At 54.4% G+C, this 24,025-nt stretch overlaps 8 protein-coding genes across 8 annotated transcripts; 4 read left to right on the top strand and 4 right to left on the bottom strand.

Moving 5' to 3' along the window:
* Nucleotides 1–241: 241 nt before the first annotated feature.
* On the top strand, nt 242–535 carry EsH8_VI_001099 (uncharacterized protein; the record flags this gene model as incomplete). Its single annotated transcript, XM_083272352.1, has 1 exon — nt 242–535. The coding sequence occupies one exon, from the start codon at nt 242–244 to the stop codon at nt 533–535; it is 294 nt and encodes a 97-aa protein (XP_083127526.1).
* A 91-nt stretch (nt 536–626) lies between these two features.
* Nucleotides 627–2,383, bottom strand: EsH8_VI_001098 (uncharacterized protein; the record flags this gene model as incomplete). The annotated part of the gene is made up of 3 exons (XM_083272351.1): nt 627–659; nt 734–2,252; nt 2,331–2,383. The coding sequence occupies 3 exons, from the start codon at nt 2,381–2,383 to the stop codon at nt 627–629; spliced, it is 1,605 nt and encodes a 534-aa protein (XP_083127525.1).
* A 444-nt stretch (nt 2,384–2,827) lies between these two features.
* On the top strand, nt 2,828–6,263 carry EsH8_VI_001097 (uncharacterized protein; the record flags this gene model as incomplete). Its single annotated transcript, XM_083272350.1, has 3 exons — nt 2,828–3,190; nt 3,284–3,514; nt 3,621–6,263. The coding sequence occupies 3 exons, from the start codon at nt 2,828–2,830 to the stop codon at nt 6,261–6,263; spliced, it is 3,237 nt and encodes a 1,078-aa protein (XP_083127524.1).
* Nucleotides 6,264–7,562: 1,299 nt separating this feature from the next.
* On the top strand, nt 7,563–8,753 carry EsH8_VI_001096 (uncharacterized protein; the record flags this gene model as incomplete). The annotated part of the gene is made up of 2 exons (XM_083272349.1): nt 7,563–7,870; nt 7,964–8,753. The coding sequence occupies 2 exons, from the start codon at nt 7,563–7,565 to the stop codon at nt 8,751–8,753; spliced, it is 1,098 nt and encodes a 365-aa protein (XP_083127523.1).
* Nucleotides 8,754–9,743: 990 nt separating this feature from the next.
* On the bottom strand, nt 9,744–11,065 carry EsH8_VI_001095 (glycoside hydrolase family 7 protein; the record flags this gene model as incomplete). The annotated part of the gene is made up of 2 exons (XM_083272348.1): nt 9,744–10,397; nt 10,460–11,065. The coding sequence occupies 2 exons, from the start codon at nt 11,063–11,065 to the stop codon at nt 9,744–9,746; spliced, it is 1,260 nt and encodes a 419-aa protein (XP_083127522.1).
* Nucleotides 11,066–14,547: 3,482 nt separating this feature from the next.
* On the top strand, nt 14,548–16,375 carry EsH8_VI_001094 (MFS transporter; the record flags this gene model as incomplete). The annotated part of the gene is made up of 6 exons (XM_083272347.1): nt 14,548–14,890; nt 14,949–15,062; nt 15,113–15,245; nt 15,299–15,725; nt 15,793–15,997; nt 16,077–16,375. 6 exons carry the CDS (start codon nt 14,548–14,550, stop codon nt 16,373–16,375), a joined length of 1,521 nt encoding a protein of 506 aa, XP_083127521.1.
* A 439-nt stretch (nt 16,376–16,814) lies between these two features.
* EsH8_VI_001093 (uncharacterized protein) lies at nt 16,815–18,701 on the bottom strand (the record flags this gene model as incomplete). Its single annotated transcript, XM_083272346.1, has 2 exons — nt 16,815–18,043; nt 18,146–18,701. 2 exons carry the CDS (start codon nt 18,699–18,701, stop codon nt 16,815–16,817), a joined length of 1,785 nt encoding a protein of 594 aa, XP_083127520.1.
* Nucleotides 18,702–19,715: 1,014 nt separating this feature from the next.
* EsH8_VI_001092 (fatty acid desaturase) lies at nt 19,716–21,804 on the bottom strand (the record flags this gene model as incomplete). The annotated part of the gene is made up of 3 exons (XM_083272345.1): nt 19,716–20,471; nt 20,529–21,369; nt 21,623–21,804. The coding sequence occupies 3 exons, from the start codon at nt 21,802–21,804 to the stop codon at nt 19,716–19,718; spliced, it is 1,779 nt and encodes a 592-aa protein (XP_083127519.1).
* Between the last annotated feature and the right edge of the window lie 2,221 nt (nt 21,805–24,025).

Below are 24,025 nucleotides of genomic sequence, written 5' to 3'. Positions count from 1 at the left end.
GAACCTAGAAGGTGCTCCAATTGAACAGGTCAGACAACAGTTCGTCTCTTGGCGTGACGATTTGGGCGACAATTCCAGCCATAACGGATACCCAGAAGAAGCACCAAGAAATCACCACGACTACGTACTCTCCAGATACCCGCTGTATGCTGATAAAGAGTGCTTGGAGTCATTCCAAGCTTATGAAGAGTTGAAGGATGGTTCTCAGGAGCAGTGGACTCACAAAGTTTTCGTCAAAGCCATGAACGCTGAAGAGATGACCATTGGAACCGAGAACTCCACATATGAAGCCGAGATGGTTAACATCGATGATAGCGACGAAGGAGGCGATTCATTGCACGATGAAACTGATGAGGAGGATGATGAAGGTCAAGATCGTGAAAAGATCGAATGGAACGATACAGAATACCGTTGGATGCTTGTAAGCTGCCAGGATCTGGTCTGTTACTGGGATATCATGTCAATGCAAGGGGAGTGGAATAGGCAATTTGGCCTGTTCAGTGACCCAGAGAAGCACCCGTGGGAGGAAGTGTGATATTACGAATCCTGCCACAATAGTATTTAAATGCTCGATATGTAGTTGTAGAGATCGCGACTAAAATTGATTGATATCTAGGCTCACTGTTTTACATGCAGAGAACGTCAAGACGGAGGATAACCTGCTTCTTGTAAGTCTTTTTTTTTATAGTTTTTTGGGGGGGTGTTTCCTGCACTGATTTTGTACCAAACTTACCTTCTCAATATATCTGGTGCCAACAAGAATTCCATCCTCATCCTCAAACTCGCTCTGGTCACCAAAGTCGCAGTTTCCAGGGTCTAGGCAAGTTAGACATGTCTCAACAACCTTGGTGTACCTAATTCCCATCTTGTGTGGCAAAAGAGAGCGGGCGAGAGCGAGCAAATGGTCTTTCGCATGGCTCTGAAGATGTGCAAGGAATTTTGTAGCATCTCCTTGCACCGAGTCGGGAATTCCAAGAAGAGGCAAAATGCCACCATCACTCTGGATAAAGCTCTCCCAGAGCCCGAGCTCAAGCAAGATGACGCCTAAGCTGTATATGTCATGCTGCATAGTGTATTCGGCTTCTGGGGAAGCCCCCTGTCGGAGCGGATGGCGGTAAAGATTTCTGGCTGGTGTCACATCACCAAGGCGTTGGGTGTTGCCTTGGTCTCTCCGGAAGTTCTCAAACCCAACCAAGAATGCGGACGTGTGCGATGTCCCAGAGACTAGTCGGTCAAAACAAAGCAAAGACTCGGGCCAAATGTTCTTGTGTACAAAGCCAAAGGTATGCACATAGCTTACCGACCTGGCTAACTGTTTTGCTAGATCAAGGCGGAAAGTGAGTGAATTCGGTGTTGAACAGGCAAGCAGCCAACTTCGAAGACTGCGAGGGGAAGAACCATATGGCGATCTAAACAGCAAGGTCAGTCTGGTCGCCTGCGCTGACCCTGGCACGCCCAACTCCTTGACAAAGCCTTTGCAGGTAAGTAACCCAAACGTCTCGGGATCGTTGTGCTGTAGCCTGCGGGCAAGATCGCGAACATCTGCCTGGATCGCTTGTTGGTTTACCGTAGGTGGACATGTGACATTGTTCAGAATGAAGCGTGTGCTTTCTCCGGCCGAGTTTATCCTCGTCGCCACCAACGCCTCACAGAAAGGGATGGCCCAGATTTCCATTTTTGCCAATTCTGCCGAGTCCAGGCTTAGGCCGGTCGCTCGTTTCTGAGGAACAGAGACCGAGTCATCTCGTTTTGGCAGGGTTGACCTGATTGCTAGCGTGGACGGGAACAGAGCCGAAGTACTAGAATTACTAGAATTGTTCTCAGACATGACCAAGGAATCGTCAATGGCCGAGTCTGCAATCCTCATGAGCAAGAACCAAGACGGGTCTGCAGCCTTCTGCCAAGTCTCAAGCTCCTCGACGGCCTCATCGAGGCTATTCTTCTTGAAGGCGACTTTGACCCGTTTTGTTGCGTGTCCGTGAGCAACATCTGCATCGCTCCTGTCACTTGTCCGCTGCTTCAGGAACCCATTGAGCATTGAGGCAACAATTTCCATTTTGGTCAGCAGCACATGGGTAGTGCGCTCGTGAACTGCACGGTGCTCGGGCTTCATCAGGTGCTCAATGCGCCGGAGAAAGTGAAACTGGTGTTCAAATCGTAGGATTCCATTCTCAAGCCTCAATAGAGACTCAGACACAGTTGCATCGGCGTTCTTTATTAGAGAGCATAGGCGTCTCAGCTTTTTACCGTACCTATTGTGTAGCACTCGCCAGTCAGCACGAAACGACAAAGTTGAAATAACGAAGAAATCAGTGGTTGGAAGGCCGTACGTTAGACATAAGTCTACTGTGGGTGGTATCGCAAGCGCAAGCTCGACGGACATTTTTGGCCCTTACGAGTGCTAGAGTCAGAAAGGGTGACAGGGTGATGTGTCGGCGTTCCGGAGCCTGGCCAGGGATCTGATTTACATATAGAAAATAAGTATATTGGTCACGCCATGGGTTTGCCCTGTAATCGTTCTCGGCTAACAAGTATTGAATCCGCGCCCGAGGACCAAGAACAAATCGGGCAGCAAATAAGTCTTGTCAGCTTGGGAAACCCCGCAGCGCATGCAGCAACAAATCACGTGTTATCTGCAGTGTCGATGTCCCCTTCTTTGGCCAGGGCTACCTCAGCCTGATTCTGCCTTCTGCCTGCATGGATCCCTGTCACCTTTCATATCCTTCAAGCTGTGCTCAGCTCTGTCGAAGCGTAAGGATGCCCTCTTCTCTCTGTGGCGCCCCTGTCAAAGGCAATTTGATATCCGAGACACCGAAACAACTCGAAAATGACCCAATTACTAACGCCACCTCGGATGGCAACCACGGATCATCTCGACGGACTGCCCGAACTCGTGCGGGATTCGAGGCTACGCGTAACCTTCCGGCGTGACGGCAACCGCCACTGCACGATCCACACCCGACCCGCAGCGCATAGATCACGACGCAAGACGGAGACGTGGGTATACAAGGCTGAGATCGGGCGCGGGGGGTATGGGTCCGTGGCATTACAGTCGCGCGAAGAAGGGGAGTCCGGTGAGGTTCGCCAACGCGCCGTGAAGAGTATTCGTGTCAACGAGCACAGTTCGGGACCCGGGCGGTTGCACTACGTGCGTGAGCTCGAGGCGCTGGCCAAGTTCTCGCAGGAAAAGGTCGGTCTGCTTTGAATTTCCCGAATGCCTTTCGCCGCGGGATTACGGCATTCAAGGTTTCGATTGAGCTGATACAAAGGAATCGTGGATTAGTATGCGGACTTTTTTATCAAATCCTATGGATGGTACGACAGCCCGGGCTGGATACACATCGCTTTAGAATACTGCGAGCTGGGCGACCTGCGCGAGTACTTGTTGGATGATACAAGATGCCCCAATCGCCGGATACCAGAGTCTCAGGTGCAGGAGATAGCATCGCAGGTCATAGGAGCTCTGTCGCTAATGCACGAAGAGGGGTTTGCCCACAGGGACCTCAAGCCAGCTGTAAGCCAGTTCAACATTGTGGGATGTCCAGGCCGAGTACAAAGTCGACGTATACTTTGGCCTTGAGTGTAGGAATGTAGGGAGCCCTAGCTGACACCCGAAGCAGAATATTCTCATCAAGAGCCATCCGCCTAACGACTGGTGGGTCAAGCTGTGCGATCTGGGCTTCAGCAAGAGGATAGGAGACGTTACTGCCGTGTCAACACTACATGGGACTCCCCGGTTCATGCCTCCTGAGGTGCTCGGCTTCGGCGACGGCGATCGCAAGTCTGTAGACCCGTATTTGGCTGATATGTGGTGCTTTGGAGAGATGGTTTTCCAGGCCTTAACAGGCCAGGCGACTTTCGATACGTATGCAGAACTTGGAAGGTATTGTAACGGCGACATCGAGTTTCCTGTGCTACGCCTGGAGGAGGTAGAAGTAAGTGCCAGGGGAATAGACCTGTTGCGTTCAATCATGACAGCAAGTCCAGATAAACGCCAAGCAAGTCAGGAAGCACTGCAACATCCGTGGCTTGAGACCGATTTAAGATCCCAGGGGACTCACAGCAGCGTCTTGGATGTACTGATAAAAAGGACATCTTGGGAGGGATCTCCGGTGTTAACTCTGCAACCGCTTGCCAGTCAGCCCACTAAACCATCTGGCCAGTGGACAATGACTATACCGTCAAAGCGGCAATTTGCGGGAGATGTAGACAAAGATGAGAATGGGGGTGGACCCCAGGGAAATGCCGATGCCCCCGTGATGGGACCTCCATCGAAAATACACAGAGCAGCACATGCTACAGACAAGTCTGTGAGCCAGCCACCAATTACTAAAGAACAATCGTCATCATCGGCATCAAACAAACGCAGGGGCTGGACTCCTTTACATTATGCTGCAGAGTCTGGACACCTGGATGTTGTTGAGTTGCTGCTCGACAGCGGGGCGGACCTTAGGGAAGCCAGTGACAACGGTGCAACAGCTCTGCTCCTATCTGCACAGAATGGACACCTAAAGATTGTAAAAACACTCCTCGACAAGGGCGCCGACATAGAAGCAGCAAGTGAGGGGTGGACACCGCTTAATGTGGCTGCCGACTTCGGTCACATTGAAATTATCAAGCTGCTCCTGGCGCATGGGGCAAACTTCAAATGTGCGAGTGACGGTAGCTGGACACCCATAAACTCGGCCGCGGATTCGGGTCACGTTGAGATAGTTCAGCTTCTTCTTGACCTAGGCGCCGACTTTACGACTGCTAATGAACGAGGATGGACGCCATTGCACTGTGCAGCCGACGGTGGCCACCTGCAGATTATCGACATACTTGTAGAGAAAGGAGCTCCCATACAAGGATGCAATGTAGACGGATTCACACCACTCATATCCGCTGCGATGAATGGACACATAGCAGTGGTCAAGCTCCTTCTTGAAAAGGGGGCCAACCTAGCGGAAGCAACCACAAAAGGATGGACTTCACTCCAACAAGCAATTGCGCAAGGTCATAGCGATGTAGTTGCCCTCCTTCTAAACATTGACCAGGTAGACATTGAAGCATCGAACTTGGACGGCTGGACACCGGCTATGACTGCAGCGGCCTATGGCCGCCTCGATATCCTACAAGCGCTTGTTGCAAAAGGGGCAGATCTTAAGGCCGCAGCTATTGACGAAGATACAGCACTACATCTGGCCGCAAAGTACGGCCACACGGAAACAGTACAATACCTCCTCGACAACGGTGCAGATCCGGCACTCCCAGGTGTTAGTGGGTGGACACCACTCCATATCGCCTCGAGCTCTGGGAGTACAGGAGTAGTCAAGCTTCTACTCGACAAAGGGGTCGAGTTTGATCAACCAGACAGCACCGGGTGGACGTCCCTGCACAAGGCCGTCCGAAACGGGTACATGGAGATTGTCCAGCTCCTAGTTGAACAAGGAGCCAACATCAAAGCTGCCAACGATGATGGGTGGTTGCCGCTGAACTTGGCTGCAGACTCAGGCTACCTAGAGATGGTTAAGCTCTTTCTTGATGGAGGGGTAGACATCAATGTGGCTTCCAATATCGGATGGACTTCACTCAACGCTGCTGCGAGCTCAGGACACATTGACGTCGTTGAATTCCTTTTGGATGAAGGAGCCGACGCCGACATTCTCACTGATGAAGGATGGACGCTGATCATGTCAGCCAGCAGGTATGGCTACCCAAAGATGGTTCAGTTCCTGCTTGAGAAGGGATTCGACCTCAGTATTGCAGACAAAGGCGGGTATACACCGCTCAACTCGGCCGCCAGCCAAGGACACATAGAGGTAGTCAAGATCCTGGTTGAGAAAGGCGCAGACATCACTGTTGCCAACCAAAGCGGCTGGACACCTCTGTTTTCGGCTTCTTTTTGGGGGCACCTAGAGGTTGTACGGCTCCTCCTTGATAACGGGGCTGACATCACAGGTACCCCTCCGGATGGCTGGCCATTACCTTTGTTGGCCGCAAGTTCTGGCAACGTTGACCTTATTCGGTTCCTTCTGGAAGAGAAGGGTATCGAAATTACGACCCAAAGCGCCCATGGATGGACTCTTCTACACGCTGCGGCAAACAAGGGCCACACAGACGCAGTTCGATTTCTTCTCGACCAAGGCGCCGACACAACAGTAGCAAATGACCATGGAGGAACACCACTAGATATAGCCGCAGGAGCTGGCCACTTGGCCGTTGTTAAACAGCTTCTTGATCGGAAGCTTAGCACAGCTGGTGCCAGCCCGGCCAATGTATAATAAAATGGTACTATATGGTAATTGTTGTCAGAATAAGATATTTTGCGTCTGGGAGATGGACCTTCGCATTACTCAATTATTCATTGCGCCATCAAAGATATTACCGAACGAACTACGCATTCTGGGGCATGGAGGCTACCCTACAAGGCAGGTTTGTATTACCAATAGACCTAGCTCATTCCTTTTGATGATAAATAGCCTCAACTCACGTTTCTATACCCTGATCAACAATCTAAGACACCTCTAAAACACGAGCCCAAAAACCAACGGTGTAGCTCCTTCTGGCACAACTTGAGATATGTTACCCCCACCCCTTTTTGAGCTATAGGACTCGTGCATTACGCTTGATCAAGGCCGGTTGCAGAGAGTAGAAGCTCTGAGGCTCTCGGCTGCATTCCTGCGGTCTCACTTCCACAAAGGTGCGCGGGCTTCGCTAATAGCAAGCCAACGACCATCTTACACTCTGTTGGAAATACTACTTCTGACCTCACCTGTATTTTACAGGTATAAATATACTTCCGAAATATTTGATGGAATTGTCTTGAGATCTCACAGACCAGGACGATTCTCTACAATGTATGACATGTTATCGCATCATACTATCATTAAGCTTTCCGCATGACCTCCTACAACCCCAGTTACTCGGCGGCGCATCCGATTTCTGTTTGGCCGGGCGGCACGGGCGAGGACACCGGAGTTTGGAGACTGGACTTCGCTGGAGGTAAATGCCCGTCCCGGGGCATTCGGCATTCCTCGGAGGTCGTCCGACTTGATAAGGCGATCCACCAGAATTTTGCAAGATTCAAGCACTAATTCCCGAGCGCAACCTCCGGTTTGGCACCCGTGCTCGCCCCATTTTATTTGGAACCCGGACAACTCATCACCCTCTGATGGGTGGTGCTAATCGACCATATCACGGATAGTTTGGATGATCAGCACCCACTTTAGTGGGCGGTGAGTTGTCGAGTGCCAAATAAAGTGGGAGCGGGCCTGGATACTCAAATCGGAGGCTGGCCATGGGAGCCACTTGGTGAGCGGATCGCGCAATGTTATGTTGATACGGGGTGCGCAGAGACGGCCGTACTGCCGTAGATCGACCGAAGGGAAACAAGTTTTCGCATATATAGTCGGCAAGGGCATCGTTATCTTGCATACTGCTGCTTTCATACTTGAAGACCTTTCTCATTCTCGCCCGTCCACCCGTCTTAGCCGTACAGGCAGCCCCCGGAATACACACTCGTCAAGTCAGTCTTGACGTCGCTCGGACCGCTCACAGCACCGCGGCACGCTAATTAGACCATGTCCGCCGCATCCTCAATCCATGACCCGGGCGACCCCAGCCAACCACTGCTCCCGCAGTCGCGGCGGCGCACCAGCACGTTCCGGCTACCGTCAATCGGCAGCCAGCGGCTCGGGTCGCCTCTGACAGTGCGGCGCGCCTCGCTGCAGGAAGTGCACCCGCATCACGATGATGTCGAGCCGGTGCTGCCAGCCGCCCCCGTTGCCGCCAACCACGAGACTCGTCTACACAAGCCCCAGTGGGCGCTGAGCGACAGGCCGCCCAACACATGGGCCCAGATCCGCCATTACTGGCGCGAGGAGTTCGCGTAAGTACTGCACGGGCGAAACCTGTCTTGCTAGCCCGCCCAACGCCATTTCCCCGGGGAGGGAGCCTGGAAGCTGACCGCACACACACACAGCGAATTCTGGGGCACCTTCATGATCCTGCTATTCGGCGCGGGCGTCGAGTGCGAGACGCGGCTGCACTATAGGTCTCCCGATATTCGCGAGAATGCGGGTGACTTCCTGCAGTGCCGGCTGGCCTGGGCGGCGGGCGTGTCAATGTCCGTGTGGATGGCGGGCGGCGTGTCGGGCGGGCATTGCAACCCGACCGTAACGGTGGTGCTGGCCCTGTTCCGCGGGTTCCCCTGGCGCAAGGTCCCGGGCTTCCTGGCGGCGCAGGTGTTGGGTGCCACGCTCGCCAGTCTCGCCGTCTACCTCAACTACGCCACCAGCATCGCCGCTTACGAGGGCGGTGCCGCCCGGTCTCTAATCGGCGAGCACGCTACCGCCGGTCTTTTCTTCACCTTCCCTGCACCCGGCCTGCCCTACGCCAGCGCCTTCTATACCGAGTGCCTCGCCTCAGCTGTACTGGTTGCTATCGTCTTCGCCCTGGCCGATAAGAACAATCTGTCCCCGCCCAAGGGCACCCAGCCCTTCGCCATGTTTCTTGCCCTGCTTGCCATCGGCTCCGCCCTGGGTATCAACACGGGCTATGCTATGAATGGTGCTCGCGACACCGGCCCGCGCATTGCCTTGGCTCTAGTCGGCTACGGCATCGACGTCTTTACCCACGATTACTTTTACTGGCTCTGGGCCCCATGGGTCGCTGCCATCATAGGCGGTGTGCTGGGCGCCTGCGTGTATGATGGTTTCATCTACACTGGAAGGGATTCGCCTTTCAACATTCCCGGCAAGGAACACGACTAAACTCCACAAGCCGGTGTCGTAGAGTGATACAGGATAGGACCCGGCAGGTGTCCTAGGTGTCGCCAAGAAATAGACGCTAAACATAATAGATGATTTGGGACGAGGTTGTATGGGTAATGTGCGATAGAGGGATATAGATGATAGATGATCAAGACGTATAGACAATAGATGACCAGAGCGTATATCAAGTAAATTTTAGGCTAGTAAATAGGCAAGTCAAAGCCTAGGGCATTATTCAAGCTCTTTCCAAATGCTGCTGGACCTTCGTTCTCGGCTTCAAGCTAGATTGAAACTTATCAACCTAAACTGTCGAGCCAGCTAATGGCACTGAATAGTCATCAGAAGGGCCCCCCTTTGACTTGCAACTTTCGTGTAATCTGTTATCATGAGACGACCCAGGACGGAGTTGCAAGCCCAAAATGTGAGCATGACTGACGCCAGGGCCAACAGTGATGAATTGAGCGATTGAGTGATTTCTTCTCTAGTTTACTCCTTTTTTGTTCGTCGGTCGATGGTCAGGGATGACTTTTCAACCCCTTTTTAGGCGGTTCTATCCTTTGCATGGTTGCGTCCAGTTACCGAGAATCTTGAATGGCCTGCGTGGGATCCTTGGAGACGGTGGTTCGTTGTAACTAGACTTTACCCAAGCATTGTTGCCTTGCAGGCATTTCAACGATGCGATAACTAGATGTTACGTCTCTACCATATCGAGAGGCCAAGGGTCTAGCAGCGGGGCTGCTGACCACTCCTCCCCATTCTAACTTCATCTTACAGCGCCTATGCTGCTCGTGGAGCTGGTGCCCTCATGGACGCGTGCGCGAGGGCGGACCACTTTGTCAACGGTCATGGCTACGCTTGGGGCAACGGGAACATGGGTTTGCAAATTCTTCACCCTAGTAATGGGTAGTTGTAGATTAAGCACGGGGATCAAGGTGCAGCTCATTGCGTAACAAGAAATGATTTATTTTGTATTGCGAAAAATCTTGAATTTTACAACTTGAAGCTCAAGGTCGAGTTGAGCTCTCCGATGCGGATGTTGCTAAACGTCACCTCGGGGTTAGCCACAATCGTGGTGATGACGGACGGGTTGCCCTCGGTGGCGTTGCAAGGCCCGTTGTTGCCCTGGTCCAGCCACTCCATCGAGGTCGACTTGTCCCACCAGAGGCTCATGGCCAGGACCATGCCGCGGGTCATGGCGTCGCCCATGCCGGTCATGCCGCCCAGGCGCATGAACTCGCCGGCGCCCGTGGCCTGGCAGTACTCGTCGTTCATGAAGTTGATCTTCGGGGGCCCCTCGATGTTGACGACGTTGTTCTGGATGACGCGGCCGTCCTGGACGTACATGCGGCGGAGCTCCTTCAGCTTTCCGTCCTGGGAGGCGGGGAACTGCGTCACGACGGTGAATTTCCGGGTCGTGTCGACCTTGAAGTCGGCGCCCCGGCCGTAGAAGTCGGTGACGTTCACGCGGTTGGGGTTCCAGGCGCAGCCTCCCTTGTCGCAGACGCCGGAGGACCCGCACTGGTCGCCGGTGCACTTGTAGAGGCCGGGCTGGCTGCAAGGGTGCGGCGCGATGTGCGTCGCACGGGAGTTGGCCTCCCAGATGTCGAGCTCGTTGCAGCAAGAGCCCTTGTCCTCAAAGTTGGCCTGGTATCACAGTGTTAGTCAGATATCAACTTCTGCGCTCCAGATTCTCTACAGCTACTCACAACTCCGTTGATGAAGGACGTTTTGAAGCATTGAGCGTCGCAGTAGCCGGTGCCCCAGGCAGGGCCGAGCTTGTTCAGTGTGCTGGTGTTCTTGCCACCGTCGGGCAGCATCTCGGACAGGTAGAGCGCGCTGTTCATGCCGCACGGCAACTTGACCATGTCGACATCGAAGGCGAACTCAGCGCCAGTGAGGTGGACCATCTCGTACCGCTGCTTGTTCTCCTCCAGCAGGTACACTCGGGGTGACACTTCCGAGCCGCCGGCGTTAAACATTGTCAAACGGAGGTCTGTGCCCTGGGTGGTGACACCGTTGGCACTGTAGTCCTGAATGCCCTCGATGCGGCAGTTACTTGCGCATTCCTCAGGGGTAGTGCAGGCAGAGGAATTGGGAGGGCTGTTGCCGGTAAGGCAGCCGACGCCGCTCGCCGTCTGGATGACATGCTGGCTCTGATCAACGACGATGTAGTTGGTCTTCTTGTGGCATCCGCCTTTGACGGTGCATCGGAAAGTCTCAAGCTTGGGATGTTGGTCTGTAGAATTGCCAGGTGTCTGACCCGCGACGAAGCTGGCTAGGAGAAGAGTAGCGGAGAGAACGGAAAGTGCCATGTTGGCGAAGTGAGTGAATATGCCGAGTTGGTCGACGAAGAGGTACAAAGAATGTAAAAGAACGACTGGAGGTTGAGAGAATCAGAATCTGCGCCGGGCCATCTGATGTCTCGCGGCAGAATGGACGAGCTATATACTTTTGACGAACTACATTCCCGCCTCATTCACAACCGGACTGCCTTTCCAATCATCAAACCGTTTCAATCCTCACTTTGCGCTCGGAGATGCCATGAGGGGCTGTCCGTGATAAGCTTTTCGGCCCATTGGCACACGTAGATTGCCCCAGGGATAGAAAGGGGCCACTGCAAATGTCTGCAAGGGGCTCTTGGCAATACAGTAACTGTGGGCATTAACCTCAATCTAAAAGCTTCACTAGGGGCGGCTCAAGTAGAAAGAGGGCGGGAGGGAGGCTTTGGGGGGCTACGGCAAACTGACGGACAATGTGACGATGTGAAAAGACCGGACGGTTCGGGTGGGAGCGTTGGCCACTTGGGGGCCATGACACATGATTAGCCGCCAGGGAGCGCCTTGCAGTTTTTCCCGGCAAAGTGGAATTGGAGCCAATCGTTTTTGGTTTGCGGGTGATTCCCTGGTCGCTTCTCCTTTTCGTCCCAAAAGGGCGTTTCTATCCCGCACTTTTCCAATCAAGCGTGGTTTAAAGTTCTCTCCTGTAACGAAGAAATGGTTTCGAAAAACTTAATCACTGGCGAAGCACCCTAGCGGCGTTCGACACACGAATCAGGCTCAACACGGGTGCGGACTACGCAGTACAATTAATATTGACCGGCCTAGTAATGATCGGAGCGTGCGCAACTGGACAAACAGCCGCGAAACTTCGCAATATGGCCGTTCATACGCAGCTGTTCACGAGGATTCACCTGTCTTGTAACGGACACTTTCTCAAGACTAGTGGCATGTAAGCACAAATAGAAGGGCCTTGATATAAGCTACAGGATTTAAACCCTAGCTATGCAGTCGTAATCTTCATTTACCGGCGCTAACTTGGTCTCCACAGTGAACAAGATCTGGAGCTCGGTCATTGATTGTCAACCTGAGCCAGGTAGTATTCCCGGCGATTTCCTCAAAGATCGAGGTTCTTTGACCCGCAGCACCAGGTAAGAGATTTGAGGGATAGTACCCGCCGCTAGCCTAACTCCCCGGACTCCTCGGAACCCCCGGGATGGCATCGTCGCCCGCATCCCGGCTTCGTAGGTGAGTGTTGACACTGTTGACGTTAGTTGTCTAAACTGCGTAATGTCTCAGTATGTCTTCAAGTATTCCAGTGCTACATTGATAAATACGTCATTTGCGTAATTCCGGTCATTCATTGAATGACAGAAGTATCGGTACTGTTCACGGGCTTTGTTTTAAATTCTTCCGTCCACTTGAGGAGGTTCTCCCGGGTTCCACATTAGTTACTATCAAAACCGGCAGAGTAAAAATACACTTTTGACACTTCTACCGGTAGTCAGGGGCCCAGCATCCTCAACACAAAACCAACTCTCTCGAGTATTACGTTTCGTTTCTCAGCGCTTGACTCTCGGCCAAAATGCCGTGTTCATCCTATGGTCTAGCATTGTGGGACTGAGGCAGAAAGGTCAAGCACGCAGGGCACCCCGAATAAGGCCTCTACCGGGAACAAAGTCAGATTATACTATATGCATGTGCCCCCGCAGAATAACGAATATGAGTTTGGAGCTATTCCAGACCGGGTTACTGGGCCGCGGAATCTAGTACCGGTATCGCAAATGGACTGTCTCGCCTGAATTTTCCAGCGTGAAATCCTAAGTGCGACATGTCTTCCCTTTGGCCACCATAACCTGCTGTATCAGTGACAGGTTGACCTCCACGGCGCGCAGAAATGTATCGTGAAAAAGATAATGCTGACAGTCTTCCACCCGTTCCTTTCTTCCCATATATGAGAAAAGAACGCAGAATACGGATACAACTCATAAGGGACAGGTAACCAAGGTAGCTACCCCAAGCAAGTAAGGAGGGTGATTCCGAGGCATGAATCATGTCTTCAAAGTGTTTCAGTGACGCTGCGGGAGGTCTACAAGCTATCAAAATGGTCCGCATCATATTGAAACCATGACTGTGTATTAGGCCGGTAGAAATAACGTCGTTGACAATAATAATTTGTGTTCAAACTTCTTTTGCAGCCATTGATCACGACGCCGGACGGTAGCGCGACAATACGTGAATACCCATTCCCCCGTAGCAAGCCGCCCCGTGCTGCTGCCTACGGCACTTTCGCAAGCCACAGTAACCGACAGAATAAAAATCCGGTTATTATACAGTTGGTATAAACCGAAAAGGTACTTTGTATGGACATATTTTAGATTGAAGATCTGAATAGCTGCGTTTGCAGGTGAAACGAAAAAGGAGGCGTTGGTATCGCCGGATACCCGTACGGGTGGGAAATCAACGTAGTTGCTTCAAAGCTGTGATTTGGTTCTGCATCTGTCAGGAAAAGAAAGTAAGAAGGTTGGCAGCGGCAGCAGTAATGAAGATATCGCCGCTGGCAGCCCGGAGGCGGAATCTTCGGGCTCCGCTGCCGCGGCCGGCTGCCGGCTGACCGCCTGCCCGTATTTTGGCTGGGTAATCCAACGGGAGGAAACCTGGAAAATGCTAGAGGTACCAAAATGTTGGCCGAGTCTAAAACAGTATGGCGATTTTTACAGATCTGGCCCACTGTTACCCAGTAAAGCCTTTGCCTGCAACCAGATTACGGCCGCGGCCCAGGATGGGCAATTCCGTAGGCTACGGCCGCGTCACCACATCAATACTGGTAGTATGCTGAAAAAAGTATAGAAAGTCGCGAAGCTTTCCACAAGTGATGGTAGCAGGGATGTAAGTCGTGCTACCACCGGGAGGAAGTGGGCAACGAAGCTTCTAACGTTGCACACGTACGTCATCGCGAACTGCCAACCATTCGACTCATTGCGCCCACCGGCAGAATCTATCACCCTGCCACGTAAGTAGACTGCAGATGTGACCCATCATCTGCATCAGCAGCGCGGTACTTTTGTTCAGTTGTGCACTCAGGCGTAATTTCAGCTGGTCGAAATCTCGAATCAAGATGGCCTGCGCGATACGAGGCCGAGGAAATAGGCCGAATAACACTTCTTAGCCACAATCAGACTGAAATTGCGATTTTTGTGGACGATGTGTACTGACTGCGGGTCCGTTGACCAGACAAGGATTGTCCAGCCTGTTTGGGAATTGATAAGAGTTCGAGCCCCTTCGTATTCTCAGGGCGTTGGCTGATTGGCAACGTAACTCCTTTTCAACCCACCTTCCTCTCTAATACACCGAGCTACTTATTCCCACGGCACGCATAGTTTTCTGGAGACGGAGAATCTTGCATCACATCGAGCATCTTGATGTTATATCGCTGGGGTTCTATTATGGTTCCTGCATGAGAGCAACCAATCCCTCATTGTCCCTTTGCTATTTGAACCAGCAAGTAGTTCTTTGCAATGGCGTCTACGAACCCCATAGACCACGAGGGTGATGTTGAAAGGAGACGGCCCGAGGAGGAAACGCCACTGCTCGGCTACAACTCGCCGATCTCAGTCGCCCCGAGCAGGGGCGATCGAACCAAGATTATTGGCTTGGCAATGTCCTACCTCATTATCGTCGAGGTCGGGTCATACCTACAGATTCCACCGTCCTATCAGCTCTTAGAAGATATCATCTGTCGCAAGCACTTCCCCGGCCGCACTCTTTCGGACGTGGATGACGATTTTTGCAAGACTCCTGAGGTACAGGGCGAGCTGGCCATGATCAAGGGCTGGCAGGCCTCGTTAGACTGTGTAGCCCGTGAGTCTTGTCGCCTCCGTCCATTGAAGCAAGTGATCTATTCTCATGTTTGTTGCAGCACTCCTCACGTTGATTCCCTATGGCGTTATCGCTGACAAGTATGGCCGCCGCCCAGTCTTGTCTCTAGCTATGCTAGGCATCACTCTTGAGCTCTTATGGCAGCTTCAACCACGTAAGTCATGAGTGATAATGCTTAGATACGCCTCTACTAAACGACATTAGTTCTATTCCCTGAGGTCCTCCCTCCATGGACCATATGGATCGGATCTGCTTTCCAGTTCATTGGCGGAGGTGTAGGTATGGTAAACGCTATGATCTGGACTATTATATCGGATGTTGTCCCGGTATCCAACCTGTAAGGCTTTTCCGTATTTAAACTATAACAGAACGACTACTTACAACTAGTAGCACAGCGGTGTATTATAGAGTTGGGGCCACTGTTATGGTTGGGGAGCTTGTCGTAGTGCCCCTTAGCGCTATGCTCCTAACTAAGAACCCCTGGCTTCCTCTCACCCTTAGCATGGTCTTCCTAATTATAGGGACTTGTATTCCACCTCTTATGCCCGAAACACTTAACCTACGCAGGGCCGCAAACCAAGAGGTAGAGCAATCGCCGGATCGCAATGAGGATGGCGCAAAAGACAAGCGCACGCTGCGGGAACAAATCGTATTTTCAGTCAAGAACGACATAAGCCATGTCTACAACTTTCTCACCAAGTCTAGAAAGTTCATTGTTCTCTTGCTTAGTTTCACCTTGACGGTTGTCGTCAAGTATACCAAGATTGAGATCATGTCGCAGTATGTCCACAACATATTTCATTGGTCTTGGGCAAAGGTAAGCAGCCCAACCCCCTGCCTCTAAGCAGATGCTAGCCGTACACCATTGCTAAGGTTTCCGGCAGTCCACCCTCCTTGGGACGGTCTCAACCATCACCAACATGGCCATGTTGCTTGCGGTGCTTCCAGGGCTCAGTTGGCTCATCACCAAACGGACAGGCATGCACCCTCTGCTCCGTGACCTATGGCTCACTCGCATGACTAGCGTTCTACTAACCATTGGCTGTTTGATGGTGGCCATCGCGTTTGCGCCTTGGTTCATGATTTGCGGTATGTCTGACCAATTTCGCAACCCCTTGCCATGTCTCAATCGTTTGCCAGGAGCCCCTGTTGACGGGTGATTGTCCAGCTCTTGTCATCTTTTCGATGGGCTCTTGTTACACCAGCATTTCCCGAGCAATGCTCAACGCCCTTGTTGAGCCACAAACAATCGGCACGCTTAACACGATAATAACCTGGGTGGAAATGATAAGCATGCTCGTTGCATCGCCCATCATATCGGGCTTGTTGAAGGCCGGAAACGCAGCTGGCGGGGCGTGGGTTGGGTTGCCATTCTTTGCGGCGACCATCATGGCCCTTGGTGGCACTGCAATTGTGTTCACGTATCGCGTTCCTGAAGAAAAGCTTCGCCGAGCTACCCAACCCTAAGGCTGGTTGTGTCTAATCATGAGTTGACATAGTCGCATGGCCTAAAGTTATTTTCTGTAGCCGATCGGATGTGCAGAATAGGCAAACTAGGCTTCTGTATCCAGACTCATTTTGAATGATAACCTCGTATTTATCAACTTTTCAGTCCCAGGCAAAGAAAGGCCTGTTGATGGAAGCGGATAAGAAACGTAAGTGAGGCTACCACCGAGGCAGATAGATACCACGCAAGGGGACGATCCAGTGAGAGCGCGATGGTGAACTACAGCGTTACATGCATTGTGAATCTATATTGTAACAGCAACCCAGACCAATGCTGTCGAGGTCCTGTCCGCGAATACCCAGATGCAATTAGATATAACAAGCCCAACCCAGCGGGGTATTTCTTTTCCGTCGTCAAATAACGGCAACGTCGGCATTCACCATCGCTCCACCAAACCCCTCACACAAACTCCCACTCCGTCAACGCGCCCTCGTCCTCGGGCCACAGCTCCCCGTCCATCACGCCGTCGACGATGGCCGGGCCCACGACGACGAAGCTCGCGCCCCTGGGCCGGACGACGAAGGGGAACTTCAGGCCCGAGAAGAGGCAGACCAGGTCGCCCGGGCCCGGGTCGGCGGCGCCGAACCCGAAGCGCCCGTCGGACGTCAGGAAGAAGCGGCCCCAGCCCAGGCCGAGGGTCATCTTGGAGAGGGCGAAGGTGCTGGCGTCGAAGGCCTCCAGCATCGACGCCGCGTCGTCCGTCCGGCGCAGCAGCTCGATCGTCCCGGGCGCCGAGGGGTCGGCGCCGCGGGGCTGGGCCTCGAGGACCCACGTGACCATCTGCTGGACGCTCCGAAACACCCCGTCCGCCGCCGCCGGTCCCGCCCCGGGCTCGGTGGCGGCGGCGGCGCCCTCGACGATCTCTGTTACAAAGACGGAAAAGATCTGGCCGAGGGAGACGCCGAGGCCCGCGATCTGCGTAAGGAACTCCTCCAGCGCCTGCTCGGGCGCCCAGCGGGGCATCTCCTGGCTGACGTGTCCGGACAGCCGCCCGACGCCGGCGCCGCGGAGGCGCAGCCGCCACGAGTCGTCCGAGAAGCTGTACGCGGGCGGGCTGGCGCGCGACGCCCGCGCCGCGAAGTACCCAAAGGAGGCGAACCTGGCCGTGTCGACGCCGCTGGCCCAGTCGAGCGCCCACGACGGCAGGCCCGCGGGCGCCCGCGAGCCGCCCACGAGCGCCAGGATGCCCAGGTCCGCGAACCGGACGATGAACTCCCTCGTCGCGTCCCTGAAGACGGCCTCGACCGGGTGGTCGTACCGCACGGCGACCCCGCCGAGCGCGCCCGGGAACAGCGCGCGCAGGGCGTACACCTTGTCCCGCGGCTCCGAGGCCTTCATGAGCAGCACCGGCTGCAGGTGGTTCCAGCCTATGGGGAGCCCCGGCGCGTCGGCGGCCCCGGTCGGCCGCGGCAGGGCGCAGAGGTACCGGCGGAAGACCAGCAGCGGGACCACGGTGGGATTCCGGGTCCAGTTGTGGATCCGCAGGCACTCGACGAGGTGGTAGAAGGACACCAGCGCGCCGCTCCGGCAGAGGACCCCGGCGGAGACGGCGGCGGCTTCCTGCAGCGTCCACATCCGGTTCCAGTATGGCGCCCGGGTGATGTCGGACAGGGTCTGTTGGTCGCATGCTGCGTCGCCACTTGATCAACAAAAACTGGCCACAGGTTGGAACCACGACGACGCCGGTCGCTTCTTCTTCTTCTTTTTCTTCTCACCCTTTCCTATCTTACCTTTTGCGGCCCGTTTCACAGCGTGATTCTGAACCCAGCCGACGACATTTCTTGTCCCGGGAATGCCATTGGGGAGGCTCCAGGCGCATCGCATAGCCCCGCTCCTCAGCGGCGCGATGTCCTCGGGCGCCCACTCCCGGCCGAGCCAGATGACGGCCATGTTTGCCCTGCGGTAGATCTCGCTCATCATGGCCACTTGGATGTTCTTCTCGGCGTCCGAAGCCTGGTCGATGGACAAGGCGTCCACCCACAGCAGGGTGCTGTACCGGCGCCAGATCCTCAGGGCGTCGGCGCAGTTTGGCGTCACCAGCACGGCCGGCGAGTCTTGGCGGCGCGGGGAGCCCGGCGCCGCCGCCGCGGAGACCACCATGGGCACGCTCGGCTTCTCGTCGCCCCATGTATAAGACAGTGCCGCGTAGGCTGGCTTGCCGTCCAGCGAGGCCTCTACGAACTCGCACTCGAGCGGCGCGTCGTCGTCGTCCGCCGCTGCACGCAGACGGACCAGGCGGATGGCTCTGGGGCCCGACAGCGGCTGATGCTGGTAGTAGGGGCCCATAGCGGGGAGGGACACGCAAAGTACGGCTCAAACCAGGCTATGCGGTGGCCCGATAGATAGGGCGGCCGGTGAGAAGAGTAAGCACTTTAATCGGATATCAACTCTTGCAGGTCACGTGGAATAACTAACCCATGCACCATGTTATCGGCCATCCATCCGTAAGCGATGTTTGTATATAAAAAGCAATGTTGCTCTTGAACGGACTCAAGCGGCACGGCTGGTTTTGACTGGACGAGGTGAACACGAGGCGGATAACCGATATCGCTGTATCCGTACTGGCTCGACTATCGGCCAATGTTTGTACGGGCCTTCGCGATTCCATCTTCACATCTCAGCCTCTCTCCCGCGCATGCATAACTTTTCTACGCGCCCGAGCACGCGTCCATCTATGCACTTCAATTGGCCGGTTAACCCCGTCAAAAAAGAGAGTCGTTTAAGAAAATGCAAGATTTAAAAAAAGAAAGCCCCCGCTCGCCCTAGCCCAAGAGTTCGAGGAGGCCCCTGCCAATGCCACGAACTGGTGCGCATGAATCACCCCGAGGTGTTTGCCGCTGCAGTACCCACCATGCCACGCTGTATCGAGGTCCGTGGCAGTTCGCTGCCGGGATGCCTCCTTGACGACCCCATGGTGGCAGTGCCCAACTCTGTGTTGACGACGTCCCTGATCTGGCGCGCCAGCGGAGGGCGGAAACAAACTGTCGGTTTTGGAAGTGTACTTTCCGGTTCAGAAACTCGACATGGGAGTGCGACGAGATCAAGAAATGGTTGATCGCCAAGCTTGTTGTATATACCGGTATTCTTGTTGGTCGAGATTTCATTTGTAACGACGCATTTCTCAAAAGCAGCCCCCCAATGAACAGCACAAGCACATTTTCGAATGAATTCATTTTACGTTTTGCGATGATTATTATTCATGTCACAGCAAGTAAGTCGGTATGTGAAGAAGTAAGAAATATTAACTTTTATCTAGTGTGAAAAGTCTTGTAACGCCCCAATCATATGCATGCCATTATTCTAGTGCAGCGCGCTCTCGCCCGTCTCCGCCATGTACTTTTGGCAGTTGAGCAACGTCCTGAGCTGATCGCTAACAGCCTCGAGTCTTCCAATGACCTTCTTGTTGCCGTCGACGAATCCCAAAATGGAGTAGGGGATGCCTGTATCGCGGCAGAACTCCCTGACAAAGACCTGCGCCTTGCGGAGGTTATGTCTCGGCAAACGGGGGAAGAGGTGGTGCACGGCCTGGAACTGGAGACCGCCGTGGATGAAGTCGAGCCAAGCGGGGCAGTCGACGTCCATGGTGGTGCGCAGCTGGCGTTGGGGGAACGACTCGGACTCGCCAAGGTCCGAGGTGGACATGCCCCAGTGGGACAGGGTGATTTGGACGTGCAGGGGCATGGTGATGATGTGCGAGACGAGGACGAAGGCGACGCGGATGGTCCAGTTCGGGAGAGTGCAGAGCACAAGGCGGTAGCCGAACATGTACCAGAAGCAGGCCATGAAGGCGATCTCGGTCGGGCGAATCCACCAGGCCTTGCTGCTGCCCAGGGAGGAGGACCTCTTGGAAAGCACGTGCAGCCAGGAGAGCAGGTAGAGGTTGAAGCGGGCGACACCCATGATGGGGTAGTAGGTGTAAGCTTGGTACTGGACGAGGAAGTCGGCAGCGGCGTCCCAAATGAAGACGAAGCCGTCGTAGTAGGTGGAGCTGATGGACTTGAAGAAGGAGGGGCAGGTGGCGAACAGAGGGACATTCTGAATATCCGGGTCATGTTCCTGATGTCGTGTTAGTCAGAGGTCGAGGACAGCGAGGGTAGAATTGATGAGACTTACAGGCTGGTTGGTGATGAGATGGTGGACGTTGTGACTGCTCTTCCACCATCCCATGGAGAGACCACAGCAGAAGTCGGCAACGAAGAGGCCGATCAGGGTATCAAATGAGAAGTTGTGAGTGATGGCTCCATGTCCGGCATCGTGGGCCGAGAACATGATCTGATGCCAGAAGAGACCCAAGAAGCAGGCCGAAGTCATGAACCACTCGCATCGCAAAGCGACGATGAAGCCCAAAAACAGCGTGCTGTAGCGGCACATTTCCTTGCCATAGTCCAGGTAGGGACAGTCGTAGAGACCGGCTTCCTTGATGCGCTCATGCAGCAAGCGGTACTTCATCTGGATGTCGAGCTGGACGGCGGGGTCCAGAGACGGGTACTCATCGAGATCCTTGTTGATGCCCTGCTGCATGGCCCAGTCGGTGTACTGGGCGGCGTTCATGCGGCTCCGGCCCGACACGGATGGGTCGTTGGAGAAGACATCGTTGGCCGAGTCTGCCGGGGCAGCGATGCGGCGACGAATGCCAGTCTCAGTCTTGGGCTCGGGCTTGGTCTCGAAACCAGGGGCGTCCTCCGCGCTGCTGCATTCGGAAGTCAGGGATGTGCGCGAGCTCCTGTGGGAGATCTCGCTGACAGCATCGTCGGTAGAGTCCTCATCGAGATCGGACGACGGGCCGGACGACGGACAGTCGATGGCGTCTGTCGCGTCTGCAAATGCAGGTGTCGCATCTTGCTTGGTGTAGACGCCGCCCCTAATTGGTGGTGTCATGTTGACCCAAGGACCCGCAGGTTTCCGGCCGATCCGAAAAGCCTTCATGGTGTTGAGTGTGGCGATCGAATGGTACCTAAAAAAAAAAGGGATATGTGTCAGCACACTAATTCCACTTAACGCAACGACGGAGTCCGAATGTCCACGGAATTTGCAGTATTAATGGCCCCCTTCCCCTCCTTTGGAGTCGTGGGAAAATAAGCTTAACCAGACTTCTGATTTCGCCTTCGGTCTCGCATTCTCTTGGCCATCCCGAATTTTTATTATTCCGGGATGGGTCGAAACAGGGGGAACGGAGGCTAATTGAACGTGAGTCGAGAAATCCTTACACTTTGATCTCGTCGGTGGCATCTCTTCCAACCATGTGCAGGATTGCCAATTTGCCACCGGGGTGCTTCTGGAGCCACCCATCGAGGCGAAGAACGAGGTCGTCGAGGATGACGATGGTGCGACCTTCGGCAATCATGCCCTCAACCTCCCGAGGGGTTATTATTCTGGAGTCGCGATCCATGATGTCCAGCTGCTGATGCGCTTGTGTTTGACGCTCGGCGGTTTCTGGGTGTCAAATGTCGTCGGGGGGAGTCTATCAACGAGGTGACGACGAGACGACGAGGTTCGAGAAGAAATCGAACCGGGGACGAAATGCGACAGAGAAAGTGAGGGACGGGGAGATGAAGAGAGAGAGACGGTTATGTGGGTGAGTGCGTTGGAACCTGAAAAGGCAGGAGCGACCGTGTGGGCGCGACGACACTCGGCGACGACAAAGTCGAATGAACGGGGCGGGTCTATCGCGTGGCAGGAGTCAAGCGAGAAGAGTCCAAGACGAAGATGTCGAGTTCGATGGAGCCAGGACGACGAAGATGTCGAGCACAGGAGGGAAGGAGCTGCGGTATTTTCTATTATCGACGACCTTGGCAGGTTTGCAGGATCCGCGGGGACGGTAAAGCTTCAGAACCCTGTCGGACACCTTCGGGATGGCAAAGGAGAGGATGGCAACAGCAACAGCAAAGGGGTCGGGCCATTATCAGATGAGAACAGCCGACCATCAGGGCGGGACGGGGGGGGAGGATGGGCAATCATAAAGGGCAACAGACGGGAGACGACGACCGGTACGAGTAACGACGGGTTGAATGTGGATCGACTTCTTTCCACCCACACCCAGGCAAGGAGAGGAGAGGGACGAGACACGACGGATAGTTCTCAGGAAGGCAGGTCGAAACAGTGTGCGTGGGCTTGTGGCCAGAGAGCGACGGGGAAATCTTCTCATCTCCTACTCCGCCAAGCCCATACGACGACAGGCAAGAGAAGAAGAAGCGTGGGAAGCTAACAGGAAAGGACAGGCATACACACGCACATGTGCGCGCACACACACACGCCCCCCCTCCAGCCCAGTCTCCAGAGGCCAATCTTGTTTGCCCTGGTCAGATGCAGTAATTTGACCGTTGGTGCTTTCGCTAGTCCCGGGGCGCAGCTTGTTGCCTTTGCCTCGCCTCTTTTGGGCAGAGGGAGAGGGAGAAAGAGAGAGAGAGAGAGGAGAGAGAGAGGACCGTAGGTGGGACAGGGGGGTAAGGGGCGGACAACAGACCGGGACGGAGCTCTGGGGAGCTTATCCCATTGACCGAGGGACGTCTAGGTTGACAGGACCCTGAAAGGCTGAAACGAGGAATTTTGGGGATTTTCGAATCATGCTTTGCGCGTATTGGATGGTACGCGGGAGAACCGTCATTCGGAGGAGGGGAGGGGAGGGGACGGGGGGGGGGGGCCCCATTCTCCAGACTTTCGCTTTTTCCCTCTAGGGCCCTTTTTTTTTTTTGCCTTCCTTTCCTTCGCTATTTCTCAAAGTTGGCAGAGTCAAGACACGCGTCCGAAGCGACGAAAAGAATGGGGAACGAGTGGGACGAAGACCCAGGACCCTTGAAACTCAATTGAAGTGCACGGGTCTAGAGGCGGCGATGGCAGCGCCAGAGGCTGGGACTGCCCATCACAGAAAAGGGAACAGAGGGGACAACTGACTTGGGAAGTGCGACACCGACGGGTGGAGGAATGTTTCTGGAAATGGGCTTGGGATCAGGGGACCTGCCTGGTCTGGCCTCTTGCGTCTATCCGTCTGCCTCTTTTTATTTTTATTTTTTCCCTCTTCCTTTCTTCTCACCGTTCCCTTGTTGGAGCGAGCGGTTAAGGGGTCCAGGCCCGCATGGGCTGGGCTGATGGCCAACATTGTCTGGGGAGTCCCGTGTACTTTGCCTACTATGTAGGCTATTGCCTGCCTTTCTGGCCAGTCTTGACAAGTGTCTTCCGCACGCGGGTTCGGGTTCGGTCCAGCCAGGTCTGAGTTTGTGCGGTAGCGCGTCGTACTACTGTCCACGTACGAATAGTAGCGTCGTTGCGGTGCTCATTTGGTGAGCCGGGCAGCTGGAGCACCAAGAGCATGGCCCCCGCAGGGAACATGGCGCGCTTGACAGGCGGAAAGCGGACGACGGTTCCCTTTCAACGACAAACCGGAGGGAGATGCAGCCTCTTGGCCACGGACGTTCTTCCTTGGTATCGCACGCTGCGCCCCGATGGGCCCCACACAATCTCCCAAGCGGGAGACGAGGGGCGGCAGGGGTGAAGGATCATTCCGCTGGAGATTGGCACAAAAGGTCGCCGAATCCTATTGCTCGCTCCAATGCGACGGGCTAGCTCATCTCGTTGCAGGAAGCTAGGAGCAGCCGATGCCACCAAGCAGCCGC

The sequence above is a fragment of the Colletotrichum jinshuiense genome, chromosome 6, assembly GCF_051148585.1.
Source record: "Colletotrichum jinshuiense chromosome 6, complete sequence".
In the NCBI taxonomy this organism is placed as follows: domain Eukaryota; kingdom Fungi; phylum Ascomycota; class Sordariomycetes; order Glomerellales; family Glomerellaceae; genus Colletotrichum; species Colletotrichum jinshuiense.
Note: the sequence above shows the minus strand (reverse complement) of the source record. Positions and strands in the feature narration are given on the sequence as shown.